The sequence below is a fragment of the Leucoraja erinacea genome, chromosome 14 (genome assembly GCF_028641065.1).
Source record: "Leucoraja erinacea ecotype New England chromosome 14, Leri_hhj_1, whole genome shotgun sequence".
Classification (NCBI taxonomy): Eukaryota; Metazoa; Chordata; class Chondrichthyes; order Rajiformes; family Rajidae; genus Leucoraja; species Leucoraja erinaceus.
In genome coordinates this window covers 54,115,336-54,133,284 of record NC_073390.1, presented here as the reverse complement: position 1 = coordinate 54,133,284, position 17,949 = coordinate 54,115,336, and the positions used below count along the sequence as shown (strand labels likewise).

The window sequence follows — 17,949 nt, the reverse complement described above, 5'->3', positions numbered from 1 at the left end:
CTTATAGAAACTTACAAAATTCTTAAGGGGTTGGACAGGCTAGATGCAGGAAGATTGCTCCCGATGTTGGGGAAGTCCAGGACAAGGGGTCACAGCTTAAGGATAAGGGGGAAATCCTTTAAAACCGAGATGAGAAGAACTTTTTTCACACAGAGAGTGGTGAGTCTCTGGAACTCTCTGCCGCAGAGGGTAGTCGAGGCCAGTTCATTGGCTATATTTAAGAGGGAGTTAGATGTGGCCCTTGTGGCTAAGGGGATCAGAGGGTATGGAGAGAAGGCAGGTGCGGGATACTGAGTTGGATGATCAGCCATGATCATATTGAATGGCGAATGGTGCAGGCTCGAAGGGCCGAATGGCCTACTCCGGCACCTAATTTCTATGTTTCTATGTTATGAATAGATTTTTCATATCAATAGACTGCATGTTTTGCCCGAATAAATGTAATAATGGCAGGAAAGAACTGCAGATGCTGGTTAAAATCAAAGGTAGACACAAAATCAGTAGGACAGGCAACATCTCTGGAGAGAAGAAATGGGTGACGTTTTGGGTCAAGACCCTTCTTCAGACAAGCTAATTCCAAGCTAGTCAGGTTAACTTCAGCGGTGAGAAAAGTATTGAAATCCATGTTAAGGGACAGTTTAAAACTTCAATTAGAAACTTGTAGACAAATCAAGAATTCAATGACTTGGGCCTTCAAACCTGCTCTGATATCTCAGACTGTAACCTCAGCTCCACATTCCAGCCTACCCAGGAAAGCACTTCCAACAGCTTAACGTCTTTCCTTAAATAAGAGACCAATACTGTCCAATAGGACAGTAAGAGATGAAGTCTCACCAATGTCCTATGTTGCTGTAGCACAATCTCAACTGCCCTGGCAATCAACCTAGTAGCTTTCCTATTGACTTTCTGTACCTGTATACTAGTTTGCTGTGAGTCATGCACTAGGATATCCAGATTCACCCGCATCTCAGAGCACTGGAAGTTCCTAACATTTAGATATCACACTTCCATCTTTCCTATCTTTCCTCCTAAAATGAACAAGTTCCCACTTTTCCAAAATCTACCCCATTTGCCAGAGATTTGCCCATTTATTTAACACATCTATCCTGCATTATAAGCGTAAAGTGCTGGAGTAACTCAGCTGGTCAGGCAGCATTTCTGGAGAAAAACGGTGGAGGTGACGTTTCGGGTTGGCGCCCGTCTTCAGACCCAGTCCAACCTGAAGAAGGACCCTGACCTGAAACATCACCCATCCTTTTTCTCCAGCGATGCTGCCTGACCTGCTGAGTTACTCCAGCACTTTTTTTGTCTATCCATGGTATAAACCAGCATCTGCAGTTCCTTGCTACACACATACACTGCATCATAATCTCATTCAGCCCTTTCCACAACATTTACTTTCCTATCTCTCTTTGCTTTATCAGCAAATTTAGCAACCAAGTGCTCAGTGCCTTCAGACATGCCAATATAAGCTGAAAGAAATGGAGATACCAATGCTGATCCCTGTGGAATACCACATCACATTTTGCTGGCAGTCAACCAATCTTTCACTCATGTCAAAATAATATCATTTACACTATAAACCTTTGCTGCAGCACTTTGTCAAATGCCTTTTGTAGATTTAAATCTGGTCCATCATCGGTTCCCAGTATGTTACTGCTTCAAATAAATCCAATAAATTGATTGAATATTTTTCTTCACAAGAACATTTGACTTGACTTTTTTCTAGGTGCTGTTGCAACATCTTCAATAAGGGCTGCTGACTTTTTACTGATGAGAGGCGTTAAACCGACTGGCATGTAATAGCCTGCTTTATTTTCCCCTCCCTTTTTAAATAAAGGAGTTATGATCTTCCAAATGGAATTGTACCTGATCTAGTGCATTTTGGACTAAATCAAAAATAATTTATCTTTTAAGCCCCTAGAATGAAGTCCATCAATACCCAAGGACGTGTTACACCACGGCACCAAGAATCTTCTCTGTACCACTTTCCTGGTGATTGCAATTTGTCCCACTATTTGTCCCCTTCTAATACCTGGTTTGTAGCTATCTGTGAGGATATTGTACAACAGATACAAAACAGAAGTTTACTTCATCTGCCAATTTGTTGTTTTCCATTATTAATTGATCAGACTCTCTCTCACGGACCGATGTTCACTGTGTGGACATTTATATCCTAAATATCTATACAAACACCATACGTTTGCATATTTCCAGCTAGCTTTATCTGACACTTCAGATTTTAGTTTCATTAATCTTTTTGTCATTTGCTGTTACTGCACACTACGCACAAACTTCTGACTTGACGTATTTATTTGCTTAATTATAACTATGGGGAATAGATTCTCATCTAGGGATTTTCCTTTTAGTTGGTGTGTGTGCAGATCTCCTTACAATTCCTGGTATTGCAACTCATTCTCCTAATTGGCCAGTTCACCGTGCTGTCACAAGTGCCCTTGTTTAGCTTTAAAATATTTCGATTGGATCTATTCCTTTGTCACTCAAGCATTATTTTAATAATAAAGAATAATCCATTCTGCCTTTATGTGCAGGAAAGGCTGCCCTTCCAAATAGCCTTTGACTCAACTACCCTTTTGTTACCACAAACATAACCTACAGACTCATTGACAAATGACTTACTGCACTTGGGTGGATATTGAATAGCGTCGAATTCCAGGAGTTGGAAATTGTCTTGAGTTAATGTATGCTACCAACTGCATTGCTCTATTTATGATGTCGATGTCATCCCCTTCCATGACCAGGTTTGACTGGGCTGGGTTAAAATGAAACTACCAGAACAAAAGTACAAAATTAATTCACAAATCCTCTAATTTGATCAAAAGTAAAGATTTCATCGAAAATAAAACTTTCCTTTCTAATTAAATGTTATTCATTTAGATCAATAGGGTGGCACAGTAGTAGAGTTGCTGCCTCAGAGTGCCAGGGACTCGGGTTTGATTCTGACTATGGGTACGGAGAAAAACATTTCACACACAGAGAGTGGTGAATCTGTGGAATTCTCTGCCACTGAAGGTAGTTGAGCACCATTGGCTATATTTCGAGTTAGATTGGCCCTTGACTATAAAGGGATCAGGGGGTATGGAGAGAAAAAACTAAGTTGGAAAATTCACATCAGAGATGATGGTGAAACTGTGGAAGTTGAGGCCAGTTCTATTGGCTATGTATTTAATATGGGTGTTATGATTGTGTTTATAATTTGTGGCTAAAGGGATGTTCCGCGAGCATTGCCAGGTTCATTTCACTGCACATCTCGTATGTGTATGATGACAAATAGCCATGATCATGACTTGAATGGCGGTGCAGGCTCGAAGGGCTGAATGGCCTACTCCTGCACCTATGTTTCTATGTTTACCATCTGTAGGGAGTGTGTACATTCTCCACGTGACTGTGTGGGTTTCCTTTGGGTGCTCTGGCTTCCTCCCAGTGTGTAGGATAGAGCTAGTGTGAACGGGAGATTGTTGGTCAGCATGGACTTGGTGGGCCGAAGGGCCTGTTTCCACGCTGGATCTCTAATGTCAGTAGAGTCTCTGTGAACTTGGAATGACTCTACTTAGCACAGCAAATTAAACTGGTCATGGTGCTCAAATCACTGAAGTATGTAATATAGTATGTCTCAACAAAAGTACATTTTAAATACCAATTAATATAAACTAAAATTATTTGTCAATACAAATGATATAATTTGAATGTTTTGCGCTCCCATCAATTATTTTTTATTGAATTTGATCTACATGCGTTAAACTTTAATGATCAATTGTGCAAATTAAAGGAAACCTCTCCATCAGTAGCGATGAGCCATCATAATGCCTCACCTTGATCTCTTTACCAAGACTCTCCAAGGAATTAATATCCAAGCCTTCTTTGCAGGCCTGCAAGCAGGAGATAACTTTCCGACTCTCGATCTTGCCTGGACGAATAGATAAGCCTGCAAGGCTCCCGTGGAAATACTGGGCAAACTGCGGCTTCAAAATCTCCCCGCCTGAGAATAAAATTAAAAAATAATTCATGTTGATAAAATGCAGGCTGAAGCTCGGTCGTCTTTCATAACAACCAACGCACTATCGTCTTTACCACGGATAAATATTCGTGCAGTGTTGTGGTGCCCGTGTGTGCTACTCGGTGATACAGTACATGTAAACACTCTAATCTTAAATCTCAGTGTACAACCAAAAAGACCGTCTTGCCACTGGCTCAGATTTTACACTCAATACGTTTGTCTCAAATGGCCTTTTGAGCTTGAATTACATTGAGCAACTCATTCCACACTGCCAGTGTTTTATGTAGAACTGTTAATAGATTTGAAACAATCCTGTGGTATATGAATATTCTGTATTAGCAAATAATGCATCATTTCACATTCTCATATAGTCATAAAGTCATGCACAGCAGGAACAGGCCCTTTGGAAACAGATTGTCCATGGAAATATGCCGTGTTCAGTTTGGCTAAGCCTTTCCAGAGGAAAAAAAAAGTTATTGCACTTTAAAGTGCCTGAGTAAAACCCAACCTGAGTCAATTAATGGCAGAGGATAGACACTAAATGCTGGAGTAACTCAGTGGGTCCAGCAGTATATCTGGAGAAAAGGAATAGGTGACATTTCGGGGTGATACTCTTCTTCGGACGGAGATTCAAGGAGAGGGAAACTAGAGGTATGAAAGGTGTAGAACAAATCAGAGCCGGCACCTATGACCAAGCAAAGGTGGAGCCCACAATGGTCCATTGTTGGCTGTGGAGGAGGAGATACCCAATGGATACGAACAGTGAAGGATGACTAGGTTGGGGGAAGGACGGAGAGCGAGGGAATGCAAGGGGTACTTGAAATGAGAGAAATCAATATTCATACCACTGGGATGTAAACTGCCCAAGTGAAATATGACACGTCAATTACTGGCAGTGTCAGACACCAGCATTAACTTAGGTCCCTGTGACATTGTCCATAAATTAGGGCAGCACGGTTAGGGCAGTGTTGGTGCCTGACAATGCCAGAGACCCGGGTTCAATCCTGACTACGGGTGCTGTCTGTATGGAGTTTGTACGTTCTCCTTGTGACCGCGTGGGTTTTCTCCTGGTGCTCCGGTTTCCTCCCACACTACAAAGACAGGTACAGGTTTAAAGGTTAATTGGTTTTGGTGAAATTGTAAATTGTCCTGCGTGTTGTGGGACAGTGCTAGTGTATGGGGCGGTCGTGGGTCAGCACAGACTGGTGGGCCAAAGGGCCTTAATACATGCTGTATCTCTAAAGTCTAAAGTTTTAAATCTAGCTGCCACCGGAGGTAGTTGAGGCAGGTACTATCGTAATGATGGGGCTGTTTCTGAAATGTAATTCTCAAGTCTAAAGTCTAACTTTGCATTGCGTACAATATTGCTTCAGCTTTTCTTCTCTTAAATATCTGAATCAGCCCAGCTAAATTTGATAGCATTACCTGCTAAATATTTTAAGCTTATTCTGTTTTTATTTAATGCCTAAACTAGCTGAAATGAAGCATTTATGAAGGCAGATTTTCAGCAATCCATTCTTCTTACCTTCGGGACTTGGTCAATGTTAAAATTGAGCCCTGAGCTTATACACCCAAGGCTTCATGCAACATGGAGACTAAATGGACATTCTTGCCATAGAGGGAGTACAGAGAAGGTTCACCAGACTGATTCCTGGGATGTCAGGACTTTCATATGAAGAAAGACTGGATAGACTCGGCTTGTACTCACTAGAATTTAGAAGATTGAGGGGGGATCTTATAGAAACTTACAAAATTCTTAAGGGGTTGGACAGGCTAGACGCAGGAAGATTGCTCCCGCTGTTGGGGAAGACCAGAACAAGGGGTCACAGTTTAAGGATAACGGGGAAATCTTTAAGGACCGAGATGAGGAAAACATTTTTCACACAGAGAGTGGTGAATCTCTGGAATTCACTGCCACATAAGGTAGTTGAGGCAAGTTCATTGGCTATATTTAAGAGGGAGTTGGATGTGGCCCTTGTGGCTAAACGGATCAGGGGGTATGGAGAGAAGGCAGGCACAGGATACTGAGTAGGATGATCAGCCATGATCATATCGAATGGCGGTGCAGGCTCGAAGGGCCGAATGGCCTCTACTCCTGCACCTATTTTCTATGTTTCTATGCTAAATCTAATTCAAATCATATGTTAACATACAGAAACACGTGGGGGCTTTGAAAACACAATAATTGCTTTCAATTTTTATTGTGGAATGTATCACAATGAGTAGACACAGAAAACTGGAGTAACTCAGCGGGACAGGCAGCATCTCTGGAGAGAAGGAATGGGTGACGTTTCGGGTCAAGACTGTCTGAATGGAAGCCTGAAGAATGGTCTTTGCTGGTCAGATTAATCCCAGCCAGTGTACTCACGTTTAATGACACACAATGTGTTCTCCAGAGATGCTGCCTGTCCTGCTGAATGAGTTACTCTGCAGTTCCTACTTACACATATAATGTGTTCATGTTTGCAGGCTCACAAGCTAATTGATATGATTTTTATGTTATTATTTTATTAAATAACACATGCTGGGTATCATTTAAAACTAATAGAATATCCATATTCCTCACATGAAAAAAATATTTATTAAGAATTATTGGTGAAAGTGGTGACTTTATGTTGTCAGAGAAACAGCTAAAGTGTTGATCAGGGTCCTGCACAATAGCTGCGTAATTAAATTAATTCATGCTTAAATAAAGTTCATGTATTAAGATTATGTGTACAATTATTACTCATTTGCTAAAATACTTGCTGTGTCAAATTGATATTTGTTCTTAAAGCTCAAGCCACAGTTGATCAGAATTTGCATAATATCTTATCTTGTTTTGGAGGCACATATGTACGCTTTTGGAATGCTAAGTGGATGAAATATAATTCCATGTTTACCATGCCCATGGAATAGCATTACTTCAATTTCCCCTTCATTCCCATTCAATATCAGAAACAGAGGGTCATCATTTCTGTTAACGCTGAAAGGAGGCGAGGGAAGTCTGATGCGCGATTAACCTTTGGCCATTGCTTCTGATAGACACAGCATGCAAACTTTGTAACGCACATAGAAACATAGAAATTAGGTGCAGGAGTAGGCCATTCGGCCCTTCGAGCCTGCACCGCCATTCAATATGATCATGGCTGATCATCCAACTCAGTATCCCGTACCTGCCTTCTCTCCATACCCTCTGATCCCCTTAGCCACAAGGGCCACATCTAACTCCCTCTTAAATATAGCCAATGAACTGGCCTCAACTACCCTCTGTGGCAGAGAGTTCCAGAGATTCACCACTCTCTGTGTGAAAAAAGTATAATTCCATGTTTACCATGCCCATGGAATAGCATTACTTCAATTTCCCCTTCATTCCCATTCAATATCAGAAACAGAGGGTCATCATTTCTGTTAACGCTGAAAGGAGGCGAGGGAAGTCTGATGCGCGATTAACCTTTGGCCATTGCTTCTGATAGACACAGCATGCAAACTTTGTAACGCACATAGAAACATAGAAATTAGGTGCAGGAGTAGGCCATTCGGCCCTTCGAGCCTGCACCGCCATTCAATATGATCATGGCTGATCATCCAACTCAGTATCCCGTACCTGCCTTCACTCCATGCCCCCTGATCCCCTTAGCCACAAGGGCCACATCTAACTCCCTCTTAAATATAGCCAATGAACTGGCCTCAACTACCCTCAGAGAGTTCCAGAGATTCACCACTCTCTGTGTGAAAAAAGTTCTTCTCATCTCAGCACGATGAACACTTTAACACATCTATTGCACGCAACATTAGTTAGCAGTTATTTAAAGTAAGTTACTTAAAATCAGTCTACACCTCTTCAAAGGGAGGTGGATTTTGCTTGGAGGATGTGGTGGACGGGTGCGATATCCAAAGTACTATATTGATTTGAACGATTGGCACTAGTCGAAAACGTGAGTGAATATATCATGGTCATTTTCTTAAAAATCAACAATACTGGCAAGTGATAGGTGGATACAGGCAAGGGGGGTTTTTTTGATTAGTGTGGTCAAATGCCAGAAATGACAAGATAAAAAGTGTGCGATGAGGAGTTAAGTATAGACGAGGCATGAAATGTGACATCAGAGGAAGGAATATAGATGGAAAGGGACTTTGGGGGGGGGGGGGTTGTTTACTTAAAACTGTAGAATTCAATGTTTAAACTGTTGGGTTATGTCATCCAAGCGGAATATGGACTGCTGTTTCTCCAACTTGCGCATGGCCTCACTTTGGCCAGAGTGAGCAGCACCGGAAATTGGAGGAGCAGCACCTCATATTCCGCTTGGGCAGTCTGCACCCTAGCGGCATAAACGTTGACTTCTCCAATATCCGGTAGCCCTTGATGTCTCCTCTCCTTCTCAGCTCTCCCTCAGCCCTCGGGCTCCTCCCTCTTCCTTTTTCCTTTTTCTCCCCGCCTTCTCCCCCCCCCCCCCCCCCCCCCCCCCCCCCCCCCCCCCCCCCCCCCCCCCCCCCCCCCCCCCCCCCCCCCCCCCCCCCCCCCCCCCCCCCCCCCCCCCCCTACCACCATCAGTCCGAAGAAGGGTTTCGGCCCGAAACGTCGCCTATTTCCTTCGCTCCATAGATGCTGCTGCACCCGCTGAGTTTCTCCAGCATTTTTGTCTACCTTTGGCCTCACTGTAGGACTGGAAGAAGCCCAGGATAGAAAGGTCAGTGTGGGAATGAGAGGGGATTAAAATGGTTTACAGCCTAGAGATCCTTGGAGGCCGTGGCGGACCAAATGCAAGTGTTCAGCAAAACAGTCGCTGAGTCTACGCTTGGTCTCGCCAATGTAACGGAGGCAGGGAAAGAGTTGGGGATAGTGCCTGTATACATTTGGGACAAGGATTGTAAGTAAATAAGTACGTTTATTGGCCAAGTATTCACATACAAGGAATTTGCCTTGGTGCTCCGCCCGCAAGTAACAACATGACATACAGTGACAGTTACGAATGACTCAGAAAACACTAAACATTAATAATAATAAAACATTCATGATAAAACACCATTGATCAAGCATGTGAACCAACAATATACCAGATCAAAGGGAGGCTACAGATTTTTGGCTGTTGTGTAGAGCAACTACTCGTGGATAAAAACTGTTTTTATGTCTGGCTGTGGCAGCTTTGACAGTCCGGAGTCGCCTTTCGGACGGAACTGATTCAAAGAGTTTGTGGCCAGGGTGAGAGGGGTCAGAGATGATCTTGCCCGCTCGCTTCAACGGAACGAAAACACTGGCAAAATTGGAGCGCTGGCCACACCTTTAACTTAAAATATCTACACTCACATTAATTTTTTTCATCCTTTCTAATACCATGTAATTATTGAGGAAGCTATTTTGAAATAACCAAACTTTTAAATTTTAAATGGATTTTGATATTTAACAGAGAACATAAAAGTTTCCCTTAATATGCAATTTTCAATTTGAAACTTGTTTGTTTGCCCTGAAACAATATCCAGCCTTTGCTACATACTAACACTAGGTGGCCTCAGCATTCAAAGTATCACAAACTGCATGCATAGTACATCTTGGGTAGGTTGACAGGCCCAATACATTGGTGGTGCAGAACAAGCAGGTTTCCTGTACCTCCCCCCCCCACCCCGCCCCCCCCCCCCCCCCCCCCCACCCCACCCCCACCGCCCCTGTGTCCTACCTAGACCTGCACCTTTTTCTCCCCTCACCCGTCTACATACATTCCTTCCTCTGTCTTAACAATTTGCTACTCCAATCCTTTTGTGCAGACGTATTTTTCATCTCCCACCTTTGTCCATCCATCAGCCCATCATAAATCCCCTTCACCTATGTTCACCTATTACCCCCAACATCTATCCATCTTCTCCAGAGATGCTGGCTGACCTGCTGAGTTACACCAGCACATTGTTGGGGTTTTTTTGTAAACCAGCATCCACAGTTCCTTGTTTCTACAAAGGGTGACACAGTGGTGCAGCGGTGTAGTTGTTCCTTTACAGCACCAGAGACCTGGGTTCGTACCTGATTATGGCTGTACGGAGTTTGTATGTTCTCCCTGTGACCACGTGGGTTTTCTCCGGGTGCTCTGGTTTCCGGTTGAGATGAAAATAACTTTTTTCACACAGAGAGTGGTGAATCTCTGGAACTCTCTGCCACAGAGGGTAGTCGAGGCCACAGTTCATTGGCTATATTTAAGACGGAGTTAGATGTGGCCCTTGTGGCTAAGGGGATCAGAGGGTATGGAGAGAAGGCAGGTACGGGATACTGAGTTGGATGATCAGCCATGATCATATTGAATGGCGGTGCAGGCTCGAAGGGCCGAATGGCCTCTACTCCTGCACCTAATTTCTATGTTTCTATGTTTCATCCAAAAGATGTGCAGGTTTGTTTGTTAATTCGCATCTGTAACTTGTGCCGAGTGTGGAGCATAGAACCAGTGTATGAGTGGGTCACGGGTCGGTGTGGATCTGGTGGGCTGAAGAGCCCGTGTCCACATTATATCACTAAACTAAACTAAACTAAACTAAACTAAACTACAAGCCAGGAACATATTAACCAGTCCATCAGGCCCTCAATAGCTTCTTCTAACTAGTAAATTTCCACCTCGTGCATCACCAATCCCATACCTATTCCCCGTAACTTGCAAAGGACTCAGTTCTTAGAGATTCATTCTCTTTGGAAGAATGCAATCCTACCTTCAATTACCCAGAGATAGTCGGGTTTATCCATCGCCTGAACATTTGGAGCAGGCAGATTGAACATCAATATTCGGAATTGAACTGAATATATATTTGAAATGGAAAAGAAAACACTGAGCAGGAGCAGGCTATGGATATTAATTGGATAGCTCTATCAACGTCAGTCTGGACATGATGAGAGGATGAGCTTCCCTCTCTGCAGGTGGGTAACCATGGCTGGTGCCCACGTGGCTGTAAATGTGCAGTCGCAAATGTCAGAACTCTGCTCTTAACAATAGTAAACCTGTCATATCTCAATGACCAACGTGCCTGCTTAATACAATTAGCCTGCACTCTGTGTATTCAACATTTTCACACACAGAGTCACGTCAGTTTCAACGGCTATCTTGGAAACCGCACACTTAAAGTCTTTATCCAAGTCAACCACTGTACAGGTATCTGTGGGATTCCACACTAGTGGCTGGATCGCTTGTGCTGAAGTGCTTCTATTAATTGCTATTGCTGGCCAGAGGTATTCAACCAATTTGTTACCCACTTTAAAATTAGCTCATTAAACCCATCTCTCTTGGAACCACTAATCTTGCCACAGCTGCAATCGCTATCGAAGAACTTCCAGGGTAACAAAAAAAAGCAAAACCACAATTCATGATTCAAGATTTTTGTTGTTGTTTTTTAGAATGGGTGAAAGTCGAATTAAGGACAAGGATTATAACATCATGATGGAAATTGGCAGGGTGAATTACGGGCCACAGAGGGCAGTGGAGGCCAAGTCACTGGATGGATTTAAGAGAGAGTTAGATAGAGCTCTAGGGGCTAGTGGAGTTAAGGGGTACGGGGAGAAGGCAGGCACGGGTTATTGATAGGGGACGATCAGCCATGATCACAATGAATGGCGGTGCTGGCTCGAAGGGACGAATGGCCTCCTCCTGCACCCATTTTCTATGTTTCTATGAATGCACAGAGTCTTTTACCCAGGACAGGGAAATCAAGAACCAGAGGACATCAGTTTTAGGTGAGAGGGGAAAGATGTAACAGTAACCCCAAGGGCAATCTTTTCACTCGGAGGGTGATGGGTAGAGGGAGTGAACTGCCAGAGGAGGTCATTGAGAAGGTAAAATAATAACATTAAAAAAGGCATTTGGGACAGGTATATAGATATAAACGGCTTGAAGGGTTATGGGGACAAAAGGAACTAGCTTAGTTTAGATTAGTTTAGAGATACTACATGGAAACATGCCCTTCGGCCCCCAGAGTCCGTACCGACTAGCGATCCCCGTACACTAGCCCAATCCTATACACTAGGGACAAATAACATTCTTCACTGAAGCCAATTAACCTACAGACCTGTACATCTTTGAAGTGTGGGAGGAAAACCCATGTGGCCACGTGGAGAACATGCACCCTCCATGCAGACAGTGCCCGTAGTCAGTATTAAACCCGGGTCTCTAGCGCTGTAAGGCAGCAACTTTACCGCTGTGCCACCATGCTGCCACTAATGATATTTAGATGGGGCATCCTGGTCGGCATGGACAAGTTGGGCTGAAGGGCCTGTTTCCTGCTGTACGACTATGACTGTAAGGACTGTCCTTTAAAACAAACACAAATTATAATAGATGCTTATATAGTAATGTGCGGAAGGCATCCATAGCAAAAGGATTTGAGTGTAGGAGCAGGGATGTTCTACTGCAGTTGTACAGGGTCTTGGTGAGACCACACCTGGAGTATTGCGTACAGTTTTGGTCTCCATATCTGAGGAAGGACATTATTGCCATAGAGGGAGTGCAGAGAAGGTTCACCAGACTGATTCCTGGGATGTCTGGACTGTCTTATGAAGAAAGACTGGATAGACTTGGTTTATACTCTACAATTTAGGAGATTGAGAGGGGATCTTATAGAAACTTACAAAATTCTTAAGGGGTTGGACAGGCTAGATGCAGGAAGATTGTTCCCGATGTTGGGGAAGTCCAGGACAAGGGGTCACAGCTTAAGGATAAGGGGGGAATCCTTTAAAACCGAGATGAGAAGAACTTTTTTCACACACAGAGTGGTGAATCTCTGGAACTCTCTGCCACAGAGGGTAGTTGAGGCCAGTTCATTGGCTATATTTAAGAGGGAGTTAGATGTGGCCCTTGTGGCTAAGGGGATCAGGGGGTATGGAGAGAAGGCAGATACGGGATACTGAGTTGGATGATCAGCCATGATCATATTGAATGGCGGTGCAGGCTCGAAGGGCCGAATGGCCTACTCCTGCACCTAATTTCTATGTTTCTATGTTAAGAATGTGTCTTGAAAGCAATTGTGCTCCATAGCTGGTGTCGCAATTCACAGCTTATTGTAAATGGCTAAAAGTTGATTTATTGCTTTATATCACAGGTCCATTAGTGAGAATATGCCATTTGTTATTTTGTTTCACTTGGCCAAACAAATGTCCATGTGTAAGGTCACTGACCTGAAACATTACCCCCATGGAGGGATGCCAAGCTATTTCCGGCTATTGGTATTTTAATTTTAAATATTCAGAGGCATTGAGTGGAGGAATGATTCTCTCTGCATCTCCATGTTGTGAGGTGCCAGTAAAGGATATATTTTTGGACGAGAGGTATAACATGTTATCTTTAGCTGTTAAAAAAAGTGTCATGGTTACAAACATTCTGCTCCTTGGAACCAGGATTAACAGAGAGAAATGAGTCAAAGAGACACATAGACAATCAGATTATGAATAGAACGTGTGTGTTAGCGACCAAAAAACAAGTTATTCTTCGGAAGCATGAAACCTACACAAATATAAAAACCCTAAATAAATCTACAGAAAGAACATGCCCAGGATTTCACGCACTGAGCACAGTTTATTGTTGTCAGCAGATATTATTTGCTGCCCAATCTTTTAGTGTGTCACGGTGGGTTAAGCGCCAGGCCTTCAGAATGTCGCACACGGAGACGAGAATTCCACGACTGCTCTAAGAATACAAGGCACATCTAGGTTTGTTGTGCTTTGTTCAACCATTTACATCCCTCTCCTTACCTTTTATACATTGAGGCAATGGAATTGCTTTCAGCTCCAAAATCTTTAGACTTTAGAGACACAGCGCAGATACAGGCCCTTTGGCCCATCTAGTCCGCGCCGGCCAGTGATCACCCCGTACACTGGCACCATCCTACACACTAGGGATCATTTACAATTCTCACCAAAGCCAATTAACCCACAAACCTGTGCGTATTTGGAGTGTGGGAGGAAACCGGAGCACCTGGAGGAAACCCACATGGTCACAGGGAAAACGTTTAAACTCTGCACAGACAGCACCCGCAGTCAGGATTGAACCCGGGTCTCTGTCACTGTAAGGCTGCGCACTGCCTTTGCGCCACTGTGCCGCCCAATCTTTGACAGGCGCAGCATGGAAACAGGCCCTTTGGCCCATTGAATGAGCTCTGACCATCAGCAGCCCATATACACTAATCTTCCTCCCTATATTTAAGTCTCTCCACATTCTCATCAAATCCCCCTGGATTCCACCACTCACCAAACGGCAGGAACAATTTACAGTCGGCAAATAAGCCTCTCAATCCATATCTCTTTGGGATGTGGGAACGTCCAGAACTAACCCATATGATCATAAGATCATGGAGTAGAATTAGGCCATTCGGCCCATAAAGTCCACTCCGCCATTCAATCATGGCTGGTCTATCTCTCCCTCCTAACCCCATTCTCCTGCCTTCTGCCCATAACATCTGACACCCGTACTAATCATGAGTGATCACAGAGAGGCTTTGTGTCTCAATGCAAGGAGCATTCGTAATAAGGTGGATGAGTTGAATGTGCAGATAGCTATTAATGACTATGATATAGTTGGGATCACTGAGACATGGCTCCAGGGTGACCAAGGCTGGGAGCTGAACATCCAGGGATATTCAATATTCAGGAGGGATAGACAGAAAGAAAAAGGAGGTGGGGTAGCATTGCTGGTTAGAGAGGGGATTAATGCAATGGAAAGGAAGGACATTAGCTTGGAGGATGTGGAATCGGTATGGGTAGAGCTGCGAAACACTAAGGGGCAGAAAACGCTAGTGGGAGTTGCGTACAGGCCACCTAACAGTAGTAGTGGAGTTTTCTATGTTTCTATGTTTCTATATCCAAACTTGTGTCCACCTGAGGTCAGGATCAAACCCGAGTGTCTGACGTTGTGAGGCAGCAGCTATACCACCTGTGCACTCGACAGGCAGCATCCACAAAGCCACGTGTTTGCAATCAATGGCATTAGGCCCGAGTGCCTCAGACCCCATAGTGGGATTGAATCAGCATTTACAGCAAAACCGTAAAACTGTGACCATTTCACAGAATGAGCATCATTCCAAAACGGGCTTGTATCCTCTCCTTGCATGGTGAATTAAAGACACATTCCTTGTGTTTTTCATTGAGCATTGATATCTCAAATCACTCCCTATTCTCCCCTTCAACTGCATCCTGTTAATCCAATGTTCCGCAGCTCAAATTTCTCTTGTGAATGTTCTTTATTCCCATAATTGGTACATGTTTAGGAAAGGTTTAGAGGGATATGAGACAAACATGAGGCACATGGGATGACCTTAGGAGGGGCATCTTGTTCGGCATGGCCGAGTTGGGCCGAGAGGCCTGTTTCCATGCTGTATGACTAGTTCTGGTCATGATGAGCTCCCCCAGCTCTCTCCGTGCAATGTGCATGTTTCCAGAGCCTTGCTCTTCACGAGAGTTCATCGGTGGTTTGCAGTCCACCTGCCAAGTTAGCATCACTAATCTTATCCTAGTGGCATCTTCCACTCTTGTGACCCACCGTACACTATTCACTCGATAGATGTGCAGAAATATATTCCCTATTCTTTCCCTCTCTGACTCAGCACCTTGTTGTAGAACACGGGGAAACGTTTGACTGAACTAATGCTGTCAAGTTGAATGCGTTACACAGATTATAGACTCTGTATAAATCTCCGTGTCACCTCAATGTAGTGGGAACATTCAAAAATATTCACAAAGATGCCAATTATGCCTGCTTTTCTTTCCGCTAACATCAACATTCTTTTTTAACCAAATGTCAAATCTTACAATGACAGATATTAAAGTGAGCAGAACCGGTGTTTGGCTAAATGTAATACTACAAGAATAAAACATTAGCTTTCACTATTAATGTTTATACTTAATGCGCATATTTATGTCATCCAGTTCTGTACGGTTGGTAAAAAAAAATCCCTAGTTTAAAACAACCTCTAAAAGTAATTTGTGTCTGCGCACATGTCTTTGCAGGGATTTTTAACAGTGCAGTGATGGCTCACTATAGCAGACATAGGCAATCAAACACAAGTTTGCAGACAGCAAACTGATTGAATCAGAGAGTTAAGTGGTTATGGAATCCATGCCTCCACAGGTGACCCAATTTTTTCTAATAAATACGATAGCATCTAATGGAAAAAATTCTCAACTTAGACTATTTAATAGTACCGATGATTTGTGACAGTAATAGACCAGCGCCACAAATTGCAGCGTGGCTCATTATTTGAAGGAGTTCCACATTGTAATTGACTTGACTGAATTGTTTGTAAATTCAATATCCCTGCACGTGAGACTGGCACTTTTTTCATTAGCAAACAATCAATATCTATCTCAGAAAGTCAGTCACTCAGGTGGAGAAAGAGGGTGAATACATTTCCACATTTTTGTTGATGTGAATTTGATTTTTATCATTTGGTTAATTTTATTAGTTTCAGTTTACTGTATCGAAGTACAGTGAAAGGCTTTTACTGCTTGCTAACCAGTCGGCAGAAAGACTACACATGATTATTGGTATCTATGTTTCTATTTTTAATGTTAAATCAGGATCTGTTTAGTCTGATGGACAGATCCTACTATGAATGGGCTACTGAGTCACAGCAATTGTATATGTTCATGAGAAAGACAGGAGCTCAATGTTGATGCCTTTCCCAATCAATATTAAATCAATTTTGCTCTCCTCCTGGAAGTTGGTGTCTTCTCATCTTTTTACATTGGTAATATCTTTTCTTCCTCCCTTTAGGTCCAGGACAAGGGGTCTCAGCTTAAGGATAAGGGGGAAATCCTTTAAAACCGAGATGAGGAGAACTTTTTTCACACAGAGAGTGGTGAATCTTTGGAACTCTCTGCCACAGAGGGTAGTTGAGGCCAGTTCATTGGCTATATTTAAGAGGGAGTTAGATGTGGCCCTTGTGGCCAAGGGGATCAGAGGGTATGGAGAGAAGGCAGGTACGGGATACTGAGTTGGATGTTCAGCCATGATCATATTGAATGGCGGTGCAGGCTCGAAGGGCCGAATGGCCTACTCCTGCACCTAATTTCTATGTTTCTATGTTTCTATGTTTACCCCATTTACCTATTTGTTACAGTTCAGAATGGATACAGGTCGCCTAATTACAGGATGGAGGTGGAGCCTTTGGGGAGGGCACAGAAGAGGTCTACCAGATTGCTGCCTGGATGAGGGTGTATTAGCTACAAGGGGGGGTGGAGATTGCAGCCTTCACATGGTCCGCCCTGTTTCGACTAATGCAATCAACTCGACGTGCACTAACCACATACCACACGAAAGAAGAAGAAGCTACAAGGAGAGGTTGGACCAACTTGGATCGTTTTCTCTAGAATGCCAGAGGTTGCGGGGAGACCTGATGGTAGTATATAAAATGATCTGAGGCACACATAGGATATGTGGTCAGCACCATTTTCCCAGGGCAGAAATGCCAACGACTAGAAGACATAATTTTAAGATGAGAGGAACAAAGTTTAAAGGGGATGTGTGAGGAAGTTTTTCTTTTAACACAGAGGGTGGTGGGTGCTTGGATTGCACTGCCAGGGGTGGTCGTGGAGGCAGATACATAGTGGTGCTAAAGAGGCTTCTGGATTGCCTGGGTTTCAGCAACTAAGTTACAGAGAAAGGTTGAACAAGTTAGGGCTTTATTCTTTGGAGCGCAGAAGGTTAAGGGGGGACTTGATAGAGGTTTTTAAAATGATGAGAGGGATAGACAGAGTTGACGTGGAAAAGCTTTCCCCACTGAGAGTAGGGAAGATTCAAAGAAGGGGACATGACTTGAGAATTAAGGGACTGAAGTTTAGGGGTAACATGAGGGGGAACTTCTTTACTCAGAGAGTGGTAGCTGTGTGGAATGAGCTTCCAGTGAAGGTGGTGGAGGCAGGTTCGTTTTTATCATTTAAAAATAAATTGGATAGTTATATGGATGGGAAGGGAATGGAGGGTTATGGTCTGAGTGCA

General features: G+C 43.4%; 1 protein-coding gene across 1 annotated transcript in view; it reads right to left on the bottom strand.

The window, feature by feature from the left end:
- Positions 1-17,949, bottom strand: part of clstn2a (calsyntenin 2a) — a 526,456-nt gene that overhangs the window by 33,092 nt on the left and 475,415 nt on the right. Inside the window, exons 11-12 of the mRNA XM_055646430.1 lie at positions 3,834-4,000; positions 2,641-2,789 (exon numbers count right to left, since the gene is read on the bottom strand). Of these exons, the coding sequence (XP_055502405.1) occupies positions 2,641-2,789; positions 3,834-4,000 (316 nt within the window). The remainder of the gene's footprint in view (positions 1-2,640; positions 2,790-3,833; positions 4,001-17,949) is intronic.